At 39.7% G+C, this 27,734-nt stretch overlaps 2 protein-coding genes across 3 annotated transcripts; one reads left to right on the forward strand and one right to left on the reverse strand.

Moving 5' to 3' along the window:
• Nucleotides 1–234: 234 nt before the first annotated feature.
• LOC136436835 (scavenger receptor class B member 1-like) lies at nt 235–9,403 on the reverse strand. Of its 2 annotated transcripts, none has more exons than XM_066431193.1 (13): nt 9,100–9,403; nt 8,296–8,453; nt 7,400–7,541; nt 6,697–6,897; nt 6,318–6,412; nt 5,738–5,790; nt 5,406–5,475; nt 4,640–4,815; nt 3,382–3,500; nt 2,279–2,352; nt 1,568–1,619; nt 1,019–1,171; nt 235–361 (listed from the first exon to the last, which is right to left on the reverse strand). In XM_066431193.1, the coding sequence occupies exons 1-13, from the start codon at nt 9,217–9,219 to the stop codon at nt 293–295; spliced, it is 1,482 nt and encodes a 493-aa protein (XP_066287290.1). In that variant the 5' UTR covers nt 9,220–9,403; the 3' UTR covers nt 235–292. The 2 variants fall into 2 exon arrangements, with proteins under 2 accessions (XP_066287290.1, XP_066287289.1); XM_066431192.1 differs by lacking the exon at nt 2,279–2,352 and adding an exon at nt 2,932–3,005.
• Nucleotides 9,404–9,622: 219 nt separating this feature from the next.
• LOC136436840 (uncharacterized) lies at nt 9,623–27,003 on the forward strand. The gene is made up of 12 exons (XM_066431199.1): nt 9,623–10,235; nt 13,483–13,568; nt 14,817–14,911; nt 15,746–15,821; nt 16,043–16,107; nt 18,514–18,638; nt 19,961–20,113; nt 21,620–21,705; nt 22,304–22,397; nt 22,618–22,671; nt 23,135–23,307; nt 24,320–27,003. Exons 1-12 carry the CDS (start codon nt 10,061–10,063, stop codon nt 24,539–24,541), a joined length of 1,404 nt encoding a protein of 467 aa, XP_066287296.1. The 5' UTR covers nt 9,623–10,060; the 3' UTR covers nt 24,542–27,003.
• The last annotated feature ends 731 nt before the right edge of the window (nt 27,004–27,734 follow it).

Here is a 27,734-nt window from a genome sequence, read left to right on the forward strand (position 1 = left end):
GCATGATAATTCAGCCTTTGAAAATCAAAGTTAGAAATGGTGGTACAAAATGTAGAAAAGTATGTACCAAAATACAGTATCTACAATTTATACCAGTAAAGCCATTTTACTTGCAACAAAGTTAGGCATTTTGCAAAATTTCAAAACATTGTTCACTTTCAATCTTGTCAGCACTTTCAATATATTCAGACAGTCTGAATGTCTTTAGTCTTTATGCAGGTCTACACAATATTCAGCCACAGTTTGAACTGTGATTATACTGTTGGTAGGTCTCATACAGCAGTTCTTGTCATCACTGTACAGTGTCTCCGTTCAGAAGATTCGTTCTCTCATCACTGGTTCCAGTCATAGTGTTTGTTTGCTGTAAGGATAGAAAGACAACACAAGTCATGGCATCACATGTATCTATAGCAGTATGTTATCATCATTATCTCACCTTCAATCAACCCATCAGGAGAAACATCTAAGTGAAGAGGATGCCAATGAGGGTTTTGTCATACATACACTTTTAACACACTGTTAAAATATTGGCTGGAAACAGTATATTACTAGTTTCTTAATTGTCACTCAGTAGAAGAGAGAAATATCAAAAGATTTCACCTGTCTTCTCCTTAAAGTGGAACCCAGGCAAAAGGTACAAACACTCTTTTTCTTTTGACTGTTTTTCAGTCTAACTCTTGAGTTTCGGGGGGTGCCCCTGTGGTGTAGTGGTCGGTGCTTCTGTTACTTACCACATCTGGTTCAAATTACTTGGAGCCAGAAGGCCCCTGTTCAAGCCCTGGGTAGGACACCTCTGGTCAAGTGGCGCATTGAGTCATACCAAAGACTTTATGAAAATGGTACATACTTTTGAAACAGTATGGAAGTCAAACACACTCCACTGCCAGTGGACTAGCCTCCTGCTGCAGTGATTGCACCACAGTGTGGCCCAGGGCTATGAAAGGCACCGCCCTATACACCTAGCGTGTGGGAGGATTTTAACTTACTTGAGTTTTGGAAATAACTTTTCCCAACTTACCCTCTTCCTGTGCTTGACAAAGAGGATGATGAACATGATCAGCAGCACACAGCCCACTCCTATCATCCCATACTCCACTCCATACATCAGCTTGATGTTGTTTGTAACTTGGGACTTGAACTTGTCAGCATTGACCGGGTCTATAAATGTACTCTGTCAAACAACAAAACTAACAACTAAGGAATTACAATCTTCCCAGGGTAGTATAGATAGAGATTTAGCAGAGATGTAACAGACCTATGCTAGGTCACATTTACAAACTAGTACTCAGATGGGGAGCTTGTGGGAATGAAACGTACTATATAAAAGAGAACAAAACACAAAATGTAGAAAGAAATTATTAGTCATAAGCTTAATTTTTAATTTTTGTTCCCACAAACAGCCCAGTTAGGTAAACTATTTACTACTCCTAACACATAATATGTCTCAGCAAGAACCAAAGACAAATATCTGACATAACTCCACAGATTTTACATGTTGACAGGTACATTTGTGTATGTCTGTTTCATTAGAAAAATGATAAAGAGCTATGTAGAGGAAGAAACCAACCTCGTTGAGCCAGAGTATGGGATAGAACATCTCCCTGACATTACCAGTTTGCCTGAAAGAGGAATGAAAGGACTTAAATCAGAATAATATAGTTGTATCTTCAAGTCTTTTAAATACTTAAGTTACCTGTATTTTCATATCAACCTATTTTAACATAATACAGAGAGGAATATTCATTTCTGTTTTGATGATAGATATATATTGCATGTATCAAGGATACAAGGTGAACAATCATGCATCTTGTAGTCACACATAGCCTCTACCAGGCTCCAGAGGTGGCCGGAAAGAGTAGAAAGTGACCAGCTAGACAGAGGAGTAAACTGGACATTAAGTTCAGTTGTTAGTTCAGTTGGCTGCCAACATGTTATTTGTCTATTTGGCCAATTTCTCCTCTTTCCAACTGCCTCTGGTGCCTGGTAGAGGCTAGTCGCACAGTGAAAGCTTTGTTTTCGTTTAGTGGTTTTAAATGTTAGGTTCAAAAGCTAAGAAATGGCACCAAAATATAAGCATTAGTAAAGTTCAGTTTCAAGCAAGAAGGCAGCAGTGTGCACAACTGCAAGATCTGAGAACATTTTATATTTACAAAATGAAAATTAAGTATCATTTTGCATTGTTGAATGCAGCAGCAGCAATTAAGACTTAGTATGCAAAGCAGCTGCAGCATGTCTTCTTGACCCTGCGTACTGACAAGCAGTTTGAGACAACACTTACAGAATGTGTTCTACTTTCCTGACGAATATATTTATTTGCAGGCGCTTGGCAACGTTCATAGGAAACCCTGTCAACTGGAAAAAACACAAGCGGTATATCACACGACTATGCTGAAGTATTGTTCACCATGCTGGGTTGTCAAACCTGGAAGATTCTTGTCAAATTTGAATCAGGTCTGACTATATTTCCAGAATACACAGGAATTCTATAGAAGGGTGAAATCTATACAACATGCTTTCCATCGCTGGTTGCTACATTCTGGCATACAATTATGTGTATATATATGGCCATGGGAACAAGAAATCACTAGAAAATATTGGGCGATCCTGGCCCGTCACCATGTCTGTTATCATTTACTGACTACAATGTTTGTTAGCAAGGTCAATAAGCGCATGTGTCCAATCCAAGCTAGAATTTATAGTCAAACTTACGCCAAACTTATCAAAGCATACTGTATTTCAGTAGGTTTCCCCCTTCTCTGTGTAGCTAGTGTATTCTGGTAAATAGTCAGACCACTTGATTCTGTTCATGTACATGCAATCATCATCATGCACATACGACATACAGATTTCTAGGTGTGACTCTTCCAGGTTGGACTAACCAGCGTGGCAGCTGTGCTGTCATGTGCAGACACCCTGTACTGGCGCACTTACTGTATATGATCTATTTTCTTGACATAGATGTTGGCCTGGAGTCTCTTTCCCGCAGCCAACAAAATTCCTGAGAGCTATATGTATGGATCGCAGGGAATGGGGAATCAAAGAAAAGAAATAGACAGAAAATATGTCAGCAAGCAATCCATGCGTAGAGGTTGTCATGATGATTGGCAGTCATCTTCATCAATCAATTCTTTGTATTAATTGACACATCAGCTAATAATGTATTACTACTGATCTAGTCCATACATGCTGGAACTTCAGAGTGATGATACCATAATGTCCTAGCTTGTTCACAACTTGATTATGCATAAATCATTGAGATTGCTCTCATAACTTTGTTCATTTCCAGGGCCTTGGTTTACAAATGAAAGTCCTTTTCAAGCTAGGGCTCAAACGTTTAAGAAAGATTTGAAGTGATGAAGAAAACAAAATAGCATCACCTACCGGTTCGACTTCAAAGTACACTTTGTGTTGCTCGGGGTCTGGGTGCATTCCTATGATGGAATCCACCAGACTTTGGTCTCCTAAGTAGAAGTGTGGTGAGGACATGATCACAGGAGCACCTATGATTGTGTACAGTATCAGGAATTTAGTGGTGGAAAAAAAGATTTCTGGTCAAAACAATCCTACAAATTATGTGGACATCAAGGTTCATTGCTTGAAAAGCAAGCAGATATGTAACAGCTATTGGACATGTACTACTGTAAATGCAGCAATGTTCACGGTGGTTTTATGTTTGTACAATACTGTAGCAGTATGTGACGATAGCGCTGCTGCTACTTAAAACCACTCCATTTTTGCCTTAGCGTGAAATAAAAACCATGCAAACTTAAATGCATTTACAGTAACCCTACTAGTAATGGAATGATGACATTTGATGGTCAGGGCTCGAAATACTAGTACTGGGTGCATGTGCACCTATGTGCACCCAAAATTGGAGCTGTGCACCTGATTTTTTACTGTGGGCGCACCAGTGCACCTAGATACATGTACCTCTACAGGGTAACGGTACACTAGCATACAGAATATTTTTGAAATGTAAGTATCAGAAAAAGCAATATAATCTTTTGTTGTACTTAATCTGATGAATTGCTTGGTTGAAATTTGAAATCTGGATAGAATTACAGATTGAAGTTCTTAAGAGAGGCAGTAGCGTCAAACTTATGTTTTGCTGACATTCAACTTTATTTTATGTGGTGCACCCAAATTTTTTTCTGTGCACCTAATTTTTTTGGTTGGGTGCACCAGTGCATCCAATTCCAAAAAATAATTTCAAGCCTTGATGGTGCTTTTTCAACTATTTACTTGATTTTGCTTGAACTGAAACTTTTGTGCAAGAGCTATATATTTTTTTATCAGGTATACAGTATTAGAATAAACTGCTAGCCAGTTTATGCAACAATAAGGCTGTCTCTGAGCACATGCTTAGCACAACTTATTCTTCTATAGCCTGGATGCCAGACCCCCAAACTAAAATATCTATCGTGTGGGGATAGATATTTCAGTTTGGGGGTCTGGCATCCAGGCTAATTCTTCTATAAACTCATGCAGAAAAATCTATTTTGCCATCACTGTTCTCACCCACATGTACTGTATCTCAAATTAATCCAAATATCAGTGACATATATCTAATTCACAATTTCTGATAATACTGATAATTCTGAGGTAAGAATGAAGTATCAAACAAGTGAAAGAACCTGACCTTGTTTACATATACTGATGTTGAGCAGTCCTGAAGGCAGACAGGCCTGGTTCTGACAGTAACACTTGTTGTCAGGGTTGATGTCACCACTTTGGAACAGCCTCTCCGGGGCCTCGTACCTGTATGTGGGGATCCCTCGCACAGAGCTCTCTCTGATAAACTCTCCTTCAACCGACCTGGACAAATCACACCCTCAGACTCAGACAGATACCTTAAACAATCTACAACATGTAATTTTAAGTACATGTGTATGATCTTTTTTTTTTCGACTGGTATCTGTCTCTGTATCTATATAGCCAGTATAACCGCCATTCGGCGTAACACACCAGCTTCGCAGGCACCCGGTGCAGCAGCAGCTGGTTATATTACACCGAATGACCTGTCACGTCTAACCATATTGCATATCCAACTGCATGCATTGTTTAAAGCTATCTAATGAGGATGCTTCCACGGTACTTGGTTGTAACGAGTTCCACTCTACGATCGTTCTAGGAAAATACGAATTTTTGAACACATCAATCCTAGGTTGAAAAGTCTGATACTTAAAGGTATGGCTATCAATATATGAAATGGTAATTGTACGAAAGTGCATCTTTGCTTTCCTTTGTGTTTTCAAACGTAGCAGAATTGAGATGTTGGCATACATGATACAGATAAGGGGGTGGCTTACAGCATTGCAAATACGTACTAGTACAACACACATTTTTAATCTGGGTATGATAAATGTTTCATATGGAGATAACTATGCTGCTAACATCTGACCTACCTGCAAATGTCAGTGGAAAATAAGGTGGCTTTCGCCTCTTTTGTTATGAAGGGTGGAAAGAAATTTCCATCTGCAAACAAACAAAAACGTAAGAAAGTTAGTATCTAAAATTCAGAAAATGTACAATTATTCATACATTTCATGGCAAAATATAAACAAATGGCCAAATTTTCACTCCCAAACTAGATTGACACAATCTTTTGATGTTATTGTTTAATACATGATGGTTTTGCTAAGCAAACAGATAACAGACAAATATTGGGGTGCTTTAAATATCTATTATGCGTCTAACTTCAGCCTCCAGAACAAAGTCGTTAATCATTAAATGTTACCTGTTCCATTGATCATGTTACAGTAGGGGTCATCACTCCAATAATTCAGCTTTCTGTATTAGCAAAAAGGAACAAAAACAAATCAGGTACAAGTCAGATCCAAAGAGAAATCATGACACAAACTGAGATAGTCTCAATGTTAATTGACCACAACTTCATTTTGAGATGGTAATGTATCTGAATAATATACTAGATTATCAAAATGTACTATTATTTATGATTTTTGAAATTCAGTTACAAATCAATATTGGTAGTATAGATCTGTTTCTTTGTATATCATACTTCATGTGATCATGTTTACCGTTTCAGGTTACTCACACATCACATTAAGGGTCATGAAGTTCAGGATTGGAAGACAGTCACACAATGGACACTATTTCAATACACAAAGAATGTTAGAATCAATCATTTTAATACCTAACTATCGTTTTTAAGGTGCAATCTATGTAAACAGCAGATTAATTCAGGGCTACTATTGAACCCTGCCACTCTGTACTGCACAGTGACAAATAAAACATTTATTTATTATTATAATGATAGCCTAATCAATTCATCAGAAAGATCTGTGAAAAATATTTACTTTTGTCCATCCCATGTGTCGATAAGGTTGACCTTCGTAACATCGCCTTTCCCTGTGAAAACTGAGTACACTCCGTCTGTTCCATTGACTTTGCGCTGAAACAAAACAAAACGGCAGAAATTAATCTTAGCATTCTGTGAGTTGTTCTTTGTTGTATTGGATAAAAGTTTGATTTGCGACAATGACAAAAATTAATCTAAGGTGGCACAGTTTGTAACAGCCACCTGGACTACTACCTTTTTTCCAAGGAGGTTAAATTTATATTTCCACAGAAAAGGCAATGCCTCAAAATACTAGTAAGGTAGTTAAACACTATCAGTACATCTTTACATCAATGTACAAAAAAATAAAAAGTAAGAACTGAGTCTGTAGTACTTACCCCCATGAACAACCCAAACTCTGCAGACGGTAGGAGACCAGGCACAAGCTTGTTGACATCCACGAGGAGTGAGTCGTTGTACCCCCACACCAGCCCTCCTACAGTTAGCTTCATGAACAGTGTCTCCTGGGCCAACCTCTCGATAATTGACACCAGGTCTTTAACAATGTCTCTCTCATTCTGGATCAGTTCTGCTATGGTCTGTAAAGGAGAAACATGTCTCTCATAAATATTAGTAGCACATAAAACCTGTATGTATCTATCTGTATAGCTGGTATAACTGTCCTGTGGCATATCACCCTAGCTTCGTAACACACCGGTTTTAAATGGCAACATAACCAAAACCAATATGAACAACATCAAGTACACAATGTGGAAACCAAGTAAGGAACCAAGCAAGCAAGCTATTGTAAGCAAGCAAGCCACCAATGATCATTCAATCAAACACTAACACTGAAATAGTTGTAAAGTTGATTGTTTCGCCGCTGTTATCACAAACTCTGAATGTGTTGATTCTTAGCAAAGTCAAATGTGCAGCTTAGAATTACGGTACTGCATTTCAATAGGGACTTATAGGAGTTCAGCACGCAAAAGTTTTTACTTGGAGTTATATAAGATGCAACAAGACTGAAAAGTGTGCACATAGATAGAACTAACTAGTTGTTCAGAATTCCAGAACATTTTAGTTGTTCTATATACTCACGACCAGCGGAATGTTTAAGGAGGTGAATGTGTCGTTCTCTGGTCCAACTGACATGTTCCTGAGGAAAGTGAAAGTCCTTGGCTGCATGTATGACACAGTTCCATTGTCGTAAAAGGTGATGTTTGTCTTCACTACTCTTTCCCTGGGAATTGGATAAAAAGAAACACTGTCAAGTATACTGATACATTTTCAAACAGTCTAATGCTATATACGTACAGAGGTGAAAAGTAGCTTGAGAAAAATATCTTTCATTTCAAATTCCATGATTCATTTGAAGTTTGTTGTCCAGATATTATGTTGAATAAAGAAATTAAAACTCTCAAAAAATCTTCTTTTTGGTCTGGAGCATGTTCTACCCTTCAATATTGATAAAAATTTTTTTTTAAATGGCTTAGTGGAGACAAATGGCAATGGAAGTATGGATGTTGATTAACAAAACTTACATTCATATACAAAATGTAAAGAATGAATGGCTGAGCCCTAGGGACTCTAGGGACATTGCCAAAAAGATGCACAATTCACGCACACACATGTTAAGTTAAAATCCTCCCACACCATAAGATGTATAGGGCGGTGCCCATCCCCGTTTCATAGCCCTGGACCACACTGTGGTGCAATCACTGCAGCAGGGGGCTAGTCCACTGGCAGTGGAGTGTGTTTAACTTCCATATACTGTTTCATAAGTATGTACCATTTTTATAAAGTCTTTGGTATGACTCAATGTGCCTCTTGTCCAGAGGTGTCCTACCCAGGAGTTGAACTCGGGCCTTCTGGTTCCAAGTAATCAGAACCAGATGTGGTAAGTAACAGAAGCGCAGACCACTAAACCACAGGGACACCCCTGCACATACATGTAGGATGTTTATACATGTATATAACTTTTCTGAGTCTCTTACGAGTAGGTATATGGTCCTTTCTGTCTGACGGCAGGTTTCTCCCCCTGTAGCACCTCCTCAGGGTTGAGTAAGTCCCACACCCAGAACTGCATGAAGATCGGTACGGGGATGTCGCTCCATTGCTCGTACAGGTACGAACCCTTCTCAATTACCTCATTCTGTAAGGAAACAGGAAACAAGTGTGAGTAAGAGGAAAAGGGCACAGCACATCCTGACTTCCTATATCACTGAGAGTGACGACTATCAAAATACTAGTACTGGTTGAATGTTGAAATTTTGGCAGTGGTTTAATGTTCGCAGTTTTGCGGTGACATCTTCACCGCCAACTTAAAACCACCATAAAAATGTTTGTTCTATCTTTAATTTTACCCGCATGCCCCATTTCAACGGCGAAGCTACTTGTAAAACCACTGCAAACACGTCATTAATTATCTCCCTACCATGAAATTAAATCCCCCGAACTTCACATTTGCAGTGTAGGAGGATTTGTGTCTAATGTCTAATTACTCAATGTGGTTCGCTGGTTGTTTCAAGGACATTATATAGGAATCCTCTATATAATGTCCTTGGTTGTTCTGGTGTCGTCTATTGGAGGATCTATTTAACATGGCTGCAAACTTGAGAATGTCAAGGTCATGAAGAACTTCACATGCAAACATATTCTTTGTGGGAAAATGTCAAAACACCAATAAGTTGAACAAGAAATCAAAGAAACTTACTGGTTGCCTGTAACTTGAAACCTTGATACCAATAATCGATGGATCGGTCAAATCAATTAAAGAATCCACTTAAAAACAGCCTTACCTTTTTGATCTGATCGTGCAACAAACTGTCGAACAGAAAGATCGCTCCAATCCCCAACCCGAGAAACAGCACACCACACACACCAGTCACCCCCACACACAGCCGCAGAGAACACCGCATAGTTTCAGCTACAAAATCGTCCTGAAATGTGTCCTGTTCTTGCTACATGCTCTCAGAGGTGTAGTCACTATCAGCTTAAACACATGACTGTACGTTAAATAAGGCCGGAAAGATAAACAATAGGGGTGAACGTCCGATCGGTGTGTACTACAGGTGAACTTTGGTTACTTCTCGCGCGATGGTGCGCATATCCTGCGGGGCAATATGGACATTCCCATTTAGCTTTACAGGGGGAATTTCAATTTAGTTATTAAGCTGGAATAACCCCAATAACACATTATCTTATGTGCTTTAATGTCTTAAGATGAAGTTGGAGAAATATTACTAGTAATGAAACTGTAGTTATTTTTTTATTGTATATAAATTTTTCTCCCATTGTCAAGTGGTATGTTCTAAATGGATGACGTATGAGGTTAAAGGTCGTCAAATGTCACCCAAAGAATTTTCGGTCATTGATTTTTCGGCTTTTGTCTGTCGACATTTTCCGGTGGATTGTTTTCCCAGGGTGGTTCTTTGAATCTCCCGTACGACTGTAGTGACAATCATGACCGTGGAGGTTACGGAGAGTTTATGTAGAGAAAGAATCGGGTAGTTTGAAGTGTTTTACCGGTAGATCAGGGTGGTAGAAAACGGCGACTTCGCCCCCCTCCCCTGTTTTTTCTCACCCAAGGCCGGGTCGGGATATCTTCAGCTGCCAACAAAGAGCTTTTCACGCATCGCGGGTTAGCTAGACCGTGCGGTCAAGGGTCCTCCTTGAGCACACAGTTGTCGCATTCATAACTCAATTGCTATTTCGTTGATTGATTAGTAGTGCAGTGTAGTAGTACTCTGACTGACAGACATGTCTGCAGACGAGATTGAAGAGCCGGTGGTTTCGCGCTCGCGGGCGAGCAAGAGGCAGGGCAAGCCGGGCAAGGCCGATTCCGACGCCGAGGGAGTTTCGACGGCGTCCGATGAGAAGGGGGAAGACGGGAGAACGGAGAAGAAGAAGGGGAGAGTCGTTCATGCACCGATAGGTAAGCTGTGTGCATATTTTATGGGGCATAGCTGAAGCTCTTGGAGATTTGCGGACGCGAGGCTGTCATTAAAACATCAGTCCCATCAATCATTCTTGTGTTACCCCAGTTGTGGCACCAGATAACACACGGCTTGTAATAGTGCATGATTACATAATGTTACGTTTGGTGTAAGAAGAACGGTACATAACAATGTTCTAATTTCTGAAAGGCCTTCTATTGTAATTGAAACAAGGCAAATTAAATCAATTAGAAAAATATGTCTTTGTTGATAAGGCAGTCTTTCTTCAACCCCTCACACATGTTTTACATGTATGACTATGAGTGTATTGGTTCACCCTCTTTAGAAATTATCATTTGTTTCAACCACTTTGTGCACAACAGTTATACTTATGGCTTGCCATGTAATCTACAAACCACATTAAACCTTTACCTCATTAGATGGCAATTGTATATAGCTCTCAGTGCAGGACAAACCATGTCACAATGTGAACATTGTTATACGTGAACAGGGTGAGGTTTCACACAACTTCTCTATTCTTAACTCCTATGTTTGTATCGTTGTGGGCATGTGGTTCTACCACTACCAATGTACAGAGAAACCAAGTCCTTGGAGAAACAAAAAGGACATGTAGACAGCATTTTTACATTTGTTTGAAACAGTTATAAGAATTGACCCAGATTGCAAACCAGAATTTTTTGGAGAGTTTTTATCTTTTACATGGTTGAAATCCTGTGCTGAAGTACACATGTAAGGGGATACTCAGTTCACTGCATGCAAAGAAAGTAGGCTCTCCTGATCAGTTCATCACTCAGAATTCAAATGCCTTCAGGCACTAGGCCATTTCAAAGGAAGACATTTTTTCTCAATCTAAAATCCATGACAACACATTGGCAAGAGCCCATGAATCTATAACGCATTTTCAGGTGGTTTTGTTGTTGACGTGTCAGTTCTACTGCTGATAATAATTTATATACATACATTTTCAAGGCTCTTCAGTTCAAAAAGGGCACCCAAACCACTAGATACCTGCACATTTTACCAGTGCTTCTGCTTTCAAGTTGTTCCACTTCAGTACCTGTTCAAGTCTTGTTCAAGCCCCACCTGTTTCAATTGTTCACCGTTGAAAGAGCCCATTGTCACCACTGCTATTGTCACCGTTACACATATTACGCAAGCAGGCATTACATTCTTCTCCAGTGAACAGCAATTGCAAGTCAGCAAAAAAGCCCTTCATGTTACATGTAGATGTTTTGTCTGTCCTGTGGGCACTGTCCATCAATGCTTTGTTTGTTTTGACAATTTCGTTATCTTAGGTTGACCTTAATTACTGTTTTGTGTAACCAGTATTTAGTTGCATGATTAACAACACATGGGGATGATGCATTTAGTGTTCATGATCTGTTTTGTGTGAGATTAAAAGATTTGAGTTAGTTTGTTGTTTTGAAAGACAGTACAGCCATTGTTACGAGGGACAGTAAAAAAAGGGCCCAAATGAGTAGTAATGGAACACAATGAAACCACCTTTTGTAAGGTACATGTACATGTGATTATTATGTTCTGGGACATTCTGCATAGACACTGTGTAATCTTAGAACATACACAAAGAGCAGTGGTGAGTAAGTGGTGTTTAATTGTACCAGGCACCCTCAAGTTAGCAAAATAGCATGACTCAGAACACAAGAAAGGATTACAAGTTTATGACGTGAACCTTTTGTTGTGATATCAGGTATTTTGTCTTGAATAGAATTTGAAAGCTTTAAATAGGATTTGCTAAGGTTTCAGTTCTGTATCAATATATGTGTAGAACATAATGTTTTTGCACAATTACTTGCTGGACAAAAAGGCATGCTTTGGAGGATGATTCGCTTTACTTTTACTTACTTAAAGGTCAAAAACCTGTAGGTCAACAGCCACTCAGTACCAGGCACTGGTCAGCAACCTTTGCTAGATGAACCTTGATCTCAAGGCTTGTGTACACTTCTGTGGGCAACCTTCGATGCTGCTATCTGACTTGTGTTTGATATTACATCAGGCCTTGCATCACTGTTTACATTGTACATGGAGCCTCTAAGGTTACTGCGCTATACCAACCCATAACAGACTCAAAATATCATGTTACTGTACCCTGCTTCTGCACATACAAATGTAGTTAAGCATTAAAGATATATGTTACATTAAAAAACGACTTGTTTGTAGTGTTGTTGTATACACAGAAAAAAAGAAACCCCCTAATTTTTATCAAACATATATGATCTAGGGACGCAATATTTGAACATATACCAAACACATGTAATTTTTAGTTCAATGCTGCATCATTTTCCTTTGACATGCAATTTCAAATTCAGTGCTTTGACATCTGTCTTGGACATGTGATTTCAAGTTCAATACCGGTTCACATTTTGACATCTTTTATGCCAGACAAGGACATTTAATGTGATTCATATGTTTTTGTACTGTTTAGAAGGCTCATTACCATTTAGCTCAACTAGCAAACAGGTGCCTTTGTACAATTGTACATGTGTGTATTCAAAGCAAATGTGCTTAAATCTCTATGCAAATGTCTATTTACAGCCCCAACATGACGAATTGTAGTTACTGTACTAACTGCCCCAAATGCTCATCATACAAATTATGTATTTGACGTAGAGCTGTGTATTAGGTACAGGTACACAGGTTAAGGTACAGGTCCGGACCTGAACCTGTTACAGTGTACCTAAACTACTTGTTCGGAAAATGCTAGATTTTCAATAAGGACAAAAGCATGTTTGAACTGGTAAAAACATAATATTTGATTGTGCTAGGTATTATTTTAATGAAAACACAGATGAAAATTTGACTCCAGCCATGCAAATGTGTTTTCTGTGCTTTAGAGTGGCTTAAGTATTAAAATTTCTTAGTAATTTTATCTGTCGAAGTGGCCATCCCCTGAGTCAGGTCCAGTACACATACAGCAGGGTTAGGTATTTTGGACCTGTACCTAATTGATTGTCTGTATCGGTACAGTGTACCGGTACACAGCTGTAATATTTTGACAATTCACAGTCATAATCGTATGAGAATACGTACACTGGTGTAAATGCAGTAGACTGTCAGTAGCTTGCAAAATTGAGCTTCACACAAAATCACCTGCAATGATTCCACAAGCTGATCAGTACGAATCTATGATAGTATCTTCCATGTTGAATGAGTGAGAGACATATTTACATGTAGTTATATCATACTATGCCACCCTTTGTGTTCCAGACAAGTTGGGACCATATGGGCGCTGGATCCGCCACATCCTGCTGGAGTCCATCCTGGTAGGCACACCTGTCCTGGTGTCCATACAGGTGAGTCCACAGGTGTCCTGGTCTGTCAATCATATCTGTAACTCCAGACAGTTGCTGTTGTATATATCTAGACAGCATTTTACCAGCTATTTTTCTTCGTAACCCTAGCCACTCGTAATCCTATTATATGAATGATTTCTACTAATGTCTTGTCATAAAAATGAAGGAATTGAAAACACACCAAATTTCTGGTCTTATACCAAGAGGATCTTAGTATTCTTTAAATCTGATTTTCAATTCAAACTTTAATTTGTTGTACAGCGCTACTAGTATGATTGTCAGCAGCATTTGGCAGCGTTCCGTGCCAGGCTGGAGGCCTGCCCGCCTTAGCCCGGGACCTCAACTCCCCCCCCCCCCCTACTTTGCCCCTGAAGGGGTTATTTGGGGGTAATACCTATGTAGATGTAGCATTTACATGTACAGATGTAACTTGTCGGCATTAGTTTGTCAGCAATAGCATTTTTAGTTGATGACTGTTAGTATGGAACTGAAAGTGTTTTTTTTACTATTGATGTGTGACCCCCTTCTGATTGCTCCACTGAACCGTTTCATTCCATTCATTTCAAACACACTCTGTTGCGTTGTTCACAGTACTTGTACAAGCTTTACAAATGCAGTTAACATCATAAGAATGGGTATGCAAATGAGGTAAAAGTCAGTAGAGTGAACCTTGTTCCACAGGAGTTAGGTTTCAAAACGAGTCAAGTCACTTGGTGTGGCATGGTTGTACAGACCCATTGTTAGTGTGGGAACAGGCATAACGTTTCAGTTTAATGCATACTCCGTTGTGAAAAGTACATTGTGGGTTACTATTACCTTCCAAATAACGTCTGAATGGCATTAAATGCCATTAATAATGTCTCTGTGCATGGTCCAGTAGCAAGAAAAAAACCTGGTGTACTCTGGAGCATTAGTCTTGCAAAGAAATAGAACTCAAGTAAAGGTTAAACTTACAGAAGAACAGAAACACTGTATACATAATCAGAATGCACAAATACTGTAAATACCTTTAAGTTTGCAGTAATTTGATTCTGGGGTAAGGAGAAAATAAAGTGTTCGCTGTGGTTTTAAGTTAGTGATAGCGCTATAGTCACGTTTCGTACATTTGTTTTAAGTTTACAATGAAGCAGTCACCATGAAAAAAGCGAACATAATACTACCGGGAAAATATCAAGAATTACAGTAAGCAGACATCCTATTACAGTACACATCTGTTGATCAACGTGATACTTTTTTGTCCACCTGTAGAAATTCCGCACTCCCGCCCGTACCGCTGCAATGAAGATGATCAGTTTCCTGGGTACAGAAGACTTCTACACTCCACTGGTATTGTGTCTGCTGTGGTACGTGTCTTACAAACATCTTAGTCACCTCAGGCTTCCTACAGGCTTCTAACAGTGTTTTCACTGAAGGATTGGAAGTTGTAAGTTGAAGACACCCAGAGCATTTTATGAGACTTGAAAACTGGAAATATTCTACTTGCTGCAATCTTTATGAAACTGACAATTAATGCCACTGTTTACCACATTTGCGTTCGGATTTCTTATCACAAGTGCGCAAAAACGGCACAAAAATTATCTACATGATGATCTTTCAGTTTCACGCGCCTACTGTAAATACTATAGATACCATAGCCCCACCCACCTCCGTCAAAACGTAGAAATGCAAAATCAAAACATAAAAATGCAAATATCTGACGGACATGCAGCCACTCTCTCATTGGTTGAACCGCTAATTGTGATGGACAGCCAGGATCAGTCTATAAGGGCTTGGATTTTCTATCAGTTCTCACCACACAACGGTATCATATCTTTGCTCATTTAATTTCGATATGTAACGGTACAGTGTTATTGAAACTTACTATGTGTAAGAATGACTAGAAATTTGAGTTTTCTAAGTCAAGTTTCAAGCCTCATAAAATACTCTGGATGCATTTAAGAAAAAGAAATTGGTTGCCAGAATCCTAGATCTAAAAAGCCATGTATTTCTAAAGACCATTTATCAAAAAGTGGTGTTTTTTTTTTCCAAACAACATCTGTACGTGCACTTTTAGTGTCATAGTATTATATAGTGACATGAATACAAAATGCTGTATGGAAATGGTATAAGATGGTGTAAAGTGAATAACATAAACATGTACATGATAAGCTCTAACTCTGTTTTCTTCTGTATTTCAGGGTATTAGAATCTCGGCTGGGCCGACTCTATGCTCTGCTTATGGCAATTGGTTTTTATGTTACTGGGTTCTTGAAGGTAAGTGGAACCAAATATCCTCTCTCCTCCAAGTCTTCTTGCACATTCTTAGTACTGAATCTTCTTAATTAATCAATTCAGATATGTGCTTTTTTTAGTTTTCTGTAGGACAATATTGGTTGTGTACTATTGCAATATGCATTGTTGGAAGAGATCATTGCAGGATAATCTACTGTTAGGTTTTTGTAACTGTTACACTCATCCCAGTTTGCTCCTTCCAGAACTTCCTGTGTTTGCCACGCCCACCTGTAGATGCTGTGGAGAGTCTAGAGAAAGCCTATGACTGGTAAGTATCTAACCTTCAAGCAGACTTTATTTTGTTGGTCTTCTACTGTCTATTTTGCATTAGTATCTCTCTCTCTACGTCGATGAAGATTAGACATCCAGGTAATAAGATACGCCAAAAAGCAATTACTCAAACAACTGGATATGATTTTTGGAAACGGTCAGACGTTTCAAGTAGCATCCACTACTTTTCGTCAGTGACTGTGAGCAAGATCAGTTGAACAGCAGGTTTATAACCACGAACTATGAATTGATATGCAAATAAGGAGAAGAATCTAAAAATTTGTCTTCTCCTTATTTGCATATCAATTCATAGTTCGTGGTTATAAACCTGCTGTTCAACTGATCTTGCTCACAGTCACTGACGAAAAGTAGTGGATGCTACTTGAAACGCCTGACCGTTTCCAAAAATCATATCCAGTTGTTTGAGTAATTGCTTTTTGGCGTATCTCTCTCTCTAGTTTAGTAGTATCCAGTATTTCATTATACTGGTGCTGTGGTCCCTGATACGGGTGGGCAGCAGTCGACTAGCCTTCACACTGCATTTCCAGTCAGCTCTGTCCACTTTTTTGTGATCCCACTAGAGAGAGATTTAGAAAGGTAGAAAAGGCTGCACAAGACTAACAAAATGATCCCTGGCTGTTTTTTCTGCTAGGAGATTAGCAAGTATTAGTATTAGCATGGAAAGAGTGGCATTTATTAACCTCACATATAGAAATAACAATCTTATCAGGTTACCCGGTTCTTAAACATTTTCCCAGGGCAGTTTTCACAAAATGCTTTGTTGTTTGTGTCTACAAAATCAGATGTTCTTGAAATTCACTTCTTTCCCCAATTGTTTTTATCATAGAATCTTATGACTTTGGTTTTGAAAAATTGTCAGTTATCATAAATGATGCAACATTGCAAAATCATGACTTTTTTCTTTGCCTCCATTGAAACAGCATTGTGTAGTAAATCATTGTTAGTGTTATCTTTGACATTTACGGGATTTTCCATCACTAAAACGATTATTTGTGTTTCACTGTTTACATGTCATGATGTTGTTTACCTTTCCACCCCAATATAAACAACATTATTCAATAGTGAAACCTTTGCTCTATGGACAGCACAGTTTTTGTTGGCACAACCGCCTACTTACTTTTGTGCCAAGTCACAAGTAAATCATTTAAGCCATTAAGAACACGGTACTTAAACCAAGGACCAAGTGAAGACTAAAGCACAATAAGTAAATCTGTAGCAGAAACTCACACGAGTATTTTTAATTTCGAGAAAAATGTCTTCATTTATTTCTTGTTCAGCAAAAGGTAGCCGTTTGCATGAAGAGTAACGCTACTGTGACCCCTGTACCGCCCCTTGAAAGGTCGTAGGTAAATACGACCCCCACACAACGGTTGCCCTCTGCCTTCACAATCTGTTCAAAAGCTGTTAATGAGTATCCACATGGCATACAACATAGACATTGTAACATTGTCTATGGAGTCTTAACTGTAAAGGAGGCTCACCATTGTGTTAACATGTGAACATAGAGATTTATAACATTTAACATATGATTGACCCTCTGCTGTATTCTATAAAGGACTGTTGGTCTAAAATGTTTGAGGGAAAAATTATCATTTTGACCTGTGTGGGTAGTCCTTTAAAGGTTTTAGCTGCAATTTGCTGATTCCTCATTACAAAGTACAAGTGTATGTTAGAGGCTATATGGTAAAATCTACTAACATAATTCCACCAGGATACATAATTCCTCCACCCTGAAAATATACGTCCCAACAGATCTACAACCCAATGTTCCCCAGTATAATGCACTCCTGTATATCTAAACTGCTGCACTAGAGATATCTCAAACCCACTGTTTTTCAAAGTGGCAGATTTATGTAACCCGGCAGATTAATGTTAATGGAGGTTAGATGTAAGTCCTACAAAGTGTCTTGAATTGCAGTCCATATGATTAGAGGAGAAAAAATGATGCAAGTATCAAAAGAAGCTGCTATATAACTGCAATATCCACCAAAGTTTAATGGTCTAGTCATGCACTTAATGATCTTTTGTCAGATGTGCTTGATTAATGTATTCACAGGACAACCAGAAAACAGCACATATGCATTATGACAGAACACTAGTACATTGTATGTATGTAACATCCATTAACATTAATCCACCGGGTTACATAAATCCGCCACTTTGAAAAACAGTGGGTTTGAGAGATCTCTAGTGCAGCACCCCTCAAGTATGCACAGTTCAGATATACAGGAGTGCATCATCTCAGGGGACGTTTGGTTTAAATCTGTTTGAATGAGCCTTTTCAGGGTGGCAGAATCATGTACCCTGGTGGAATTATGTTAGTAATGTTAACACAGGTAATGTTGAGAACTCATGTATATTTAATATCATGTTATCATTCCAGGGCATTACCGAGCCATCACTCCTTGCTGGGGGTCATGCTGCCGTTCTACCTGTGGTTCTACTACTACCTGCACTCCCACATGTCAACCACCTTCCTGGTGGTGCTCTTCTTCATCGTGTGCATATGTAAGTCTTCCGAAATCTTCTTCAAGTAGTAGTGGTAGCAGCAGTATCCATCAATTGATTATACTGCTGCTGGGGTCCCTGACACATTACAGGGGTGGGCAGCAGTCGGCTAGTCTTCACACCGCACTTCCAAGTGGTTCTGTCCAGGGGGTTCACACTGGTTAGGCCGCAACATAAGTATGCAGAAAATTTCATAGTTTCAGATTTACATTGACGATGAGACATATCAAGCTTTCTTTACACTAAGTGTTCCTATCTACATTGTGACAAACATGCCTGCTGTTTTTTGAAGAGCAATTCAGTCCTATGATTGTGAAGCTGGCCATTGTAGTGCAGGACAGTGCCTGTTTGTTGTGAAGTGTAGTTAGAATACAAGGTCTCTGGAAACACTTGATGCACTTTGTGTTTTGGCACACCCTAGCTTACAATATCGTAGCCTTGCAGATTTTTTTTTAATGGTGTATAACGTTATGCCTGTTCCCACACTAACAATGGGTCTGCACAACCATACCACACCAAGTGACTACCCTTAAATTTGCATGTGAAAATTGTAACCTGTTGATTCCAGTAGCTAAGTAGAAGTACATGTTTAAGAGCCATGTTCTCACAAGGATAGAATTAGTTTTAAACATGTAAATTACTGTGGAATGTTTAACTTAGTAGAACCCATTTGAAATTGGCTAGCAAGTATGTACAGGTACATGTAACAGTATAATGTAACATTACACATGATTACCACAGAGCTTGGTGGTCCCAATGTCACAAAATTAGTCTTAGCATGTACATATGCATGTAGGTGATACTAAATAGATTCCCTGGGAACCAAAAATCTCATTTATATCAAGGTTAACCACTTTCTTAGATGGAGTGTTACATTGCATGTATATGTTTTTATGACACAGTTTAGTTTCAGCAATGGAATATCAGAAATGGTTTATAATATACCATTCTATACTGTTTAGACTTAAACCTGTAAGAGGTACTGAGTTATTTTTACTTTGTCTTTCCCCACTGTTACCAACAAGCATGATAGATACATGTATTAGATATTCTTACTGAATTCCGCACTGCCCTTGTATGGTAGTAATAGTTGAGACTTTAAGTTCTTGATTGTTATTAAGAATTTCATAGTGACTGAGACAAATCCTAGAACACTTTCACTATTACAAGCACTGTCCAACTGAACAGTAGTAAACAGTTCTGTTTTCCTGTGGGACAGGGTCGTTTTAATTTAAATCAGTATTTCATACTTTCACTACTTCCAGCACTATACAACTGGACAGTAGTAAACAGTTCTAACTCGTTGTTTTCCTGTTTGCCAGGGTCGTTCTCCCTGATGACCAGCCGGCTGTACCTGGGCGTGCACAGCCCGGCAGACATCCTGACCGGGGGGCTGTTTGGTGTGCTGGTGCTGTCCATCTGGCTGCAGGTGTCCGACCTGCTGGACAACTGGAGCGCTGTCCCAGAGAACCATGGTGAGTTTATCTTGTCATTGACCCTGTTCATACTAAGTCGCCCGAATCGCTGAAATCGCCGAAGCCGCATTGCTGTGGCCTAGTATGAACGCTTCAATTCGCATGTGAAAACGTCCGATGCGCATCACAATGAATCTACCTCCGGGAGGTGGATTACTACCGACTTGGCCGCATTCGGGCTTAGTATGAACGCTCCAAGTCGCTCGATGTGCATCGGGCGCATTACTTTGCATATTGACCCAGACATGGTTCAAGGGGTCATATTCGACGTCAGCCTTGATTTCCGCTTATTTGCCACCATAATACGATATTAGCCTACCTCCTAGCTTGTTGGACTATTTCGCGGAAATATGGCAGAATCAGGCGATTTTGGCGTCTGGGATGACGAAGAGACACTCGTGCTCACGGCCATCTTCGGGGATGTGGGGATACAGACAAAACTTAAGGGATCCCGCCCGGAACAAGAGCGTGTATGAGGATGTAGCGATTTTACAACTCACGCTCGTTCGACCCCTGGTATGAAGGAATGCGGCTTCGGCGATTCGGGCGACTCGTGCTGCTTAGTATGAACGGGGTCAAAGGGAGTCAACAAGACCAGTTTGTGCCTTTGAACCACAAATCTTAGCTACTGTAAATCATCGCTTTCTGGTAGGTAAGGAACAGATATGAAGGGACTGGGACCACAAAACAGTAAGCAGAGCCAGGCTGTGATGTTGGGATTTGAAAAATCAACTGTCAGGCCTGTTGGATTCATGGGAAGCATGTCAGACTTGAATTTTTTGGTCAGAGCTCCAATTTTGTGCCTTTGAACCATAACTGTTAGCTACTGTAGGTAAATAATCACTTTCTTGTAGGTAAGGGACACTGAGACCACAAAACTATTATGTATTCTATATCTCTCTCCTGGAAGAGTAGTTATCACTTTGATAGACAGCTATTAAGAGAGTTGTTACTCCAATAAGCTCCAATAAGATACTATCTAAAAGCTGAGCTCGCTGTGCTGTGATATTGGGATTTGCAAAATTAACTGTCAGGCCTGTTGAATTAATGGGAAGCATGGCAAACTTGTCAGGGCTCCATTGTCTCCAATGTTAAAAATGCTGCTTGTTTTAAGTTTTAAGTATACACTGGGCGCCATTTCTGTAAAATGTTAGTCTCAAACCTTAGGGGCATGTTGGGCTTGGATGTACATTTCTAGGTGCATTATTTACACTGTACCTTGAGTTGTGTGTTACTAAACATGAAACCATTCCCCCAGTGGTTCCAGTGTGGCTGCAGGCAGTGGTGTATTCCAAACTGTAGGAGCACATTGGTTTTGCACATTTCTTGGTGCATTATTTACACTGTACCTTGAGTTGTGTCTTACTAACATGAGACCTGTGGTTCCAGTGTGGCTGCAGGCCATGGTGAATTCTAAACTGTAGGAGCACATTGGTTTTGCACATTTCTATGTGCATTATTTACACTGTTCCTTGAGTCTTACTAACATGAGACCCGTGGTTCCAGTGTGGCTGCAGGCTGTGGTATACTCCATCTTGCTGCTCATCATCCACCCCCGCTGCCAGCCTGCGACCTTGACCTTCGCTGACACGGTGAGTGACACACATATATCTCAGAGGTCTTCTGACTTTTCTCAACAACGATTGAAGCATAGGTTTTGGTGTTCACGTTTTATGTACATCAATGAATTCCAGTAGAAAGTATCAACATCCTGTTCAACTTATCTCATCACAATAATCAATAATATCTTTCAACAACAAAATTATTTTATGACCTGAAAGGAAAGCCAACAACTCTGTTCCTTTCCAAGTGTTGTAGACTGTTGGTAAGGTCATTGGACACAGATACAGGGAGCCAAGACAGAGATTGTGGAGCTACATGGTTTTATTTCTGACCCCCTGGCTTCCTACTCCTGGAATGCCAGCATGGCACTATCTTGGACTAATACACTTTCATGAAGGGGGGGGGGTTACAATACTGAATTATGGTCTATGTGGTTTCTTTGTGGGTTCATAACACCAAGGTTGATGTTATTAAAGATTCTTGCTTGTTTTGTTTTCCTGCATCTGAACTACGTTAAACTAGATTAGATTTGTAACCGAATTCAGATGCATTCTTTATAGGATACAATTTACAAACTTGTTAGTGTATGTAAAGGTTAAATGTGAGGAATATGGCATGATGTTACAGGTGGTGTTGATGGGTGTGGCTGTGGGGGCCATAATTGGGCACAGCAGAATACGAAACTACTCCGCCTACCTGGCTCTGCTGGAGACAATGTCTGGTAGGACAATGGACATGTTTTGTATGCTCAGGTGTTACCTGAGCTGCAGTTCTGTTGTATTCTGCTAGGAGAAGAATACTGTAATTCTTGATTTGTTAATGGTAACTTAGTTTACCGTATCTCTGAATGGAACAAAAGTCTTGTATATCTGCTTTGATTCAGTTTGGATTGAATTTGGTGAACCAGGAGTTAATGTTGATTTTTTTCCCCTCTTTTTCAGAGCATGCATCACTGAGTGCAATCATTGGGATGTCCTTGTTACGAATGATTGTTGGTAAGTGTTTCTAAACATAATGTCCTTGCTTGTGGTGCCACCTACCAAGAAAAAGGAGTATTGCAGACTGTTTCTTGAGTTGCTGATGTCACCTAAATGTGAACTATTCAATAGCAGAAAACATATTATTAAATTATTGTCTTTTTTTATGAACATTTATTGACCATTTATTGAAATAGAGAACTTCCTTTAGTAAATGTTTACATTCTAAACCTCAGAACATTGTAGTTGCTCTATTCCTAACAAAGAAACTCCTTGTTCTACCATAACTTTAGCTTTCTAGTAACTGCTTTACACATGCCTCTGGGACTATTTCAGCATAATGACTAATTTATTGAACCTCAACTTTGTTGAACTATTCGTGTAGAAAGAATAATTTACAGAAGACTTCAGAAAAGTTAGCCATTTTTTGGCGACACCTCATGGGAAAGACTGTTGCTGATTCCCATGTGTGTTTCCCCAGGGAGTGTGCTGGTCTTCTCCACCCGTATTGTGGTGAAGTACCCCTGCAGAACGCTGCTCTTCCTCATCGCCCAGTTTGCAGACATCAACGTCTACAGCAGCAGCATCTACTCCAAAACCAACACCCCCGAGTCCAAGCACTACTCGGACGAGTACTTGCTGCCGCCCATCTATGTAAGATTGCTTTCAATGCATCATTTCCTTTCCTTTAACACCTCCCTGTAACAATGATGTAAAGTTTTTTTTTTTTAGTTTATAGAAAAGTTGACCCATTTTCAGTTTGACTCCGGCAGTCAATTCCACATCACCAGGTTTACCCCAATAACGCCCCCCCCCCCCGGTAACCGTTTTGAACAATATCTAACCTTTGTTTGACTTTCTTTATATTTTTCACCATATACCAACGTGTTAGGAACATTTCTAACATCGAATACAGTATTCACATTGGAAGAAACTGTTTAGGATCTTAGGGCTCTATCACACTTGTGCGTATATTCAAGTGCATATGAGTTGCGCATTAACAATGTTTGGGTTTAAGAAAGTTTGAAGGGAAAAAGTTGTTTTCTACTTTGACCCACCATTTTGCAGCCTAATTATCGAACCAAAGAAATTACTTCTTCAGCTGCAAATTAAACCTTACCCAAAAACATGTTGATATGCAACTCATGCGGACTTGTATATATGCACAAGTGTAGTGGTGCGGATCGAAACCCGAGTTTAGGTTTAGGTTCGGACTCGAGTCCAGAGGTTTAGGTTCAGGTCCGGACTTGAAAGTCCGGACCTGAACAACAATTTTGGAATATTTTTTCCGTGTTGCATGTAACATTGCAAATTGGCAGATATTTTACATGTAATTTGAAAACTATATATACGGAATTATATACAGTCAGTAATTAACACAAAGGTTCAGTTATAAACACAAAAACAGCAATGTTTTTATATTTTTCTAGTGCAAATTTCACGATCTAAGGAAGGTTTAAGATGGTTTGAAACAAAAAGGAGTGTATAAGTGGGAGATTTTTTTTTCAAGTCCGGACTTGTTTCCAGACGTTTAGGTTTTTTTGGACTTGAACCTAAACGTTTTACAAGTCCGGAACCGGTCCGGCCGGACCGATCCGCACCACTACACAAGTGTAACGTGGGCTTACACTTACTGACATGCCTTACTCATCTTTCCCTCTGGAAGGATCCGAAGAAGAAGAAGAGCACGAACAGTCGTGACAGTAATGAGGAGGAGGAAGAGGAGGAGGAGGGGGACAGGCAGCTCCAGGCCAGCCGAGCGCCCGAGCCCGCGCCCGTCCCCTGGGACGTCGACATTCCCGTCAAGTACGTCACGTACCTGTGCATGATGTGGATGGCCGTGGAGGGCGTGCCCAGCGCGTTTCACGTCCTCGGACTAACCTTGTGAAACTAAGTATCCTACTATCAGTGTATAGACTTACTTTTAAACTATTACTAACGTCCTTTTGCCTTGATGTGTATAGTCAGCTAAAGAAAGACCACTTTGTTAATGCCTCCTTTCCAATTGCTGGGCGACCGTAAACCGACCAAAATTAGATTTGTGTAACCCTTGAGTTCATGATTGGAATATCATGCAAAATGTAAAAGTATGATTGAAAAGACGCAACAAAACATTTTTTTTTAATCTACGAAACTCGTTGAGCAAGTTTTAGGTCGCAGCGTGGTCACAGTGAGGTCGCCGGGCTAGTGGAACGGGGGTATAAGGGAAAACCTTCCTGCAGTTTGATGCTCGCAGACATCAGACTATGTCTGTGAAGTACATGACAACTCGCAGAGCCATCGAGCTATCTTAGTACAGCATGTAACTAAGCAGTGATGCATGTGTGACACCTTATTAAAACAATAACATGTAAGTACAAGTCATTACAGTCCGTACCTCTTCTCATCCGAGCCATTTGTACACAACACATTTTGTGAAGTGTGTGCAATGTGAGTGTAAACTACCAGTACATGTATATCCCAGAATGGGACTTGTTAACCAGTCCTAATGAAGGGATCGTGGTGATTGAAATGAAGTCAGGATTTTAGAAGAAACCTTTAAATGAAATACATTATGCGTGTACGTAGACCACTTTTCCTAATCACTTGTGCAAAGGATGACAGTATGTCGGTTAACGTCCATGACACTATGTGGGCGTCCATCATACTGTGAAGTTGTTTAAGTTTGTGGCACTTAGAATTTCTTGGTAATGCGAAAATCAAGAGTACACAATGTCTTTGAGTTTGTGATTGGAACAACCGTAGTGATGCAATGCTAGACTGAGCACAGGCTCACAGTGTGCAGATATGAACATAAAGCCAACATGAACATGTCAGGATTTACAAAACAGTCTCTGAAGTTACCTAAATGGGACAGAGTTTAATTTCTAAACATTTAGTGATGTTTGACTGTATTCAGGCTGGCTAGCTTTTCCAATGATTCTACATGTATCTCACATTTTACTTTACCAAGACTTCACTGTCTTCTGTTTTGACTCTTAATTCAGTTCAATTCAATCCAATTGTATTGCTTATTAAGACTGCAATCATATTGCAATACACCAAAGTGATCACGAAGGTATAGCTGTAGTTAGTAGTCCTGTGTTCTGCTGCTGCAGTGGTCTGGACACCCTGCGGCTGCAATCAGTCTGAAGGTATAAGCAGCTGCAAATAGTCTTGTATTTCAATTTGTTTTAATTTGTGTTGACCCAATCAACTCTTGGACCAATGTGGTATGAGATAAGAGCTCTCAGGGTTTCTAAGAAACTAATTAAGAAGGTAATTATTAAGAAGGGGTTTTCAAAAGGATGACATGTACGTGTTATTGTATGTGAAAGTGAAAAGGGTGACTTATAAAGCTTGACATGGTAACTTTGAACTTGATTTATCATATGGATGAAATGTTTTGCATGACTGAGAAATGGTACATTTAGTTGGCATGAATTTCAGTTTGGCAAAGATGAAATGTGATATTGGGTAACTACATGTAGTAGACTTGAAGCAGTTCTAGAAACAATAACAGTAAACTGAAACTATTTACATGCATGTATTCATTGTCAAGGTAAAGATTTTCATTGTCTGCAAAAGCTGGAGATCATGGAAAACCCTACTGCTGGGTGACTTTCAACATTTAACACTCCTATCTTGCCATTACACCCAAAACAGAGGCCGAAAGTTGTGTAAAAGCCATATGATACAAATAGGTCAGGTAGAAATAAACTTCAAGTCTGGGCTCAACTATCGGTCTTGCACTTGTATGGTAGAGTATGACAGTGTATTTAGCCCTCTCGTAAGGATGTGTTCACATGCAGCCTCTGTAGTGTGATACTGGTGTCAACACAAACTGACAAAAACCCAGGATGCATATAAAAGTTCTGTAAAAATGAAAGAAAAAGATAAAAGTGACTATCATTGACTTGACAAGTTGAATGAATTGAGAAAAGCTAACGAATCTGTATTAACTGACAAAAGACAGAAACGTGTCCAACATTATGTTTTCACACAACCCTATTAATCTTTCTTTGTCTTTTACCACTTATACATGTAGTTGTTGTCATTCAAACGTATGAAACTTGATACATGTGATAAACACTGCAGTAAGTGGTGATATTGAAACATTTTTATGCTTTTGTTTTAAGCCAGGTTAATATGTTTTGTTGTGTACGCTGCGTCCAGAATTGTACACGCATTTTGTTCTGTGCTGCTCCAGCAAGTATGTTTATGTACTTCTGCTTGTTTATATTGCTGCTATAAGGAACGTTGTGTGTTAACCTTAAGTATGCTATGGGGCATCCCTTGTCATCATTTGTGACATTACAGCATGTGTGACCACGAACAATAAAAGTGCACATCCCAACTGATAGAGAAAAACATGTGTTTCAGTGTGATATTTTTTCTGTTCGTATGATTGACAGTTGGACTGTAAGAAGCTGACTCATCAATTGCAAATTGTAAGGATAGCACACGAGGTAAGATTACAACCCCTACCAGCCTTATGGCATGTGTGACCATGAACAGCAAAAGTACCTCCCAACAGATGGAGAAACGCATTTGTGATATTTTTCTGTTCTTTAATATGATTAATAGCTGGCCTGTAAGATTCAACAAGCGGGCTCATCTATTGCATGTGTGACCATGAAAATTAAAAGTACTTTCCAGTAGAGAGAAAATCACGTGCGATATTTTTCATGTTCTTATGATTAAAAGTAAGACTGTAAGATGCTTCGATCGGACTCATAAAATTGTTATAATAACACGAGGTAAGACTATGACCTTTCTGTGACAGTACTGTTACCATGTTCAGCGGTGGTTCGTTCGCTGCCGCTATATGTCATCTGTCCTCTGACTAGCGAGCTGCCGGCCCTAGCTGCTGTACCCAGCTAAACGCTTCACATCGAAATGTTCCTCCCGGCGATCCAGCCATGTTCTTCACTGGCGGGAGCCGTTGTCTCCCCATGCTGCCCACGAACTGTTGTGTCTGAAGACATACCTCCGTGGTCCTCCATCCTTGGTAATCGCCGTCCGACTGCCGTGTCCTCTTGTGTGGGACCGCTTCTTCCACCGACTGATCTTCTTGGGACTGGTCTTCTGCCACCTCTCAG

This window comes from Branchiostoma lanceolatum, chromosome 6 (genome assembly GCF_035083965.1).
Source record: "Branchiostoma lanceolatum isolate klBraLanc5 chromosome 6, klBraLanc5.hap2, whole genome shotgun sequence".
Taxonomy (NCBI): domain Eukaryota; kingdom Metazoa; phylum Chordata; class Leptocardii; order Amphioxiformes; family Branchiostomatidae; genus Branchiostoma; species Branchiostoma lanceolatum.

Bases quoted from the DNA above. Each gene is read 5' to 3' on its own strand.
- LOC136436835 (XM_066431193.1), bottom strand. From the start codon at position 9,219: ATGCGGTGTTCTCTGCGGCTGTGTGTGGGGGTGACTGGTGTGTGTGGT. The intron at 8,454-9,099 runs GTAAGGCTGTTT...GTTTCCTTACAG, and splicing joins TGCACGATCAGATCAAAAAG to AATGAGGTAATTGAGAAGGG. The intron at 5,476-5,737 runs GTAACATTTAAT...GTTTGTTTGCAG, and splicing joins TAACATGATCAATGGAACAG to ATGGAAATTTCTTTCCACCC.
- LOC136436840 (XM_066431199.1), top strand. From the start codon at position 10,061: ATGTCTGCAGACGAGATTGAAGAGCCGGTGGTTTCGCGCTCGCGGGCG. The intron at 10,236-13,482 runs GTAAGCTGTGTG...TTTGTGTTCCAG, and splicing joins AGTCGTTCATGCACCGATAG to ACAAGTTGGGACCATATGGG. The intron at 16,108-18,513 runs GTAAGTATCTAA...TTATCATTCCAG, and splicing joins CTAGAGAAAGCCTATGACTG to GGCATTACCGAGCCATCACT.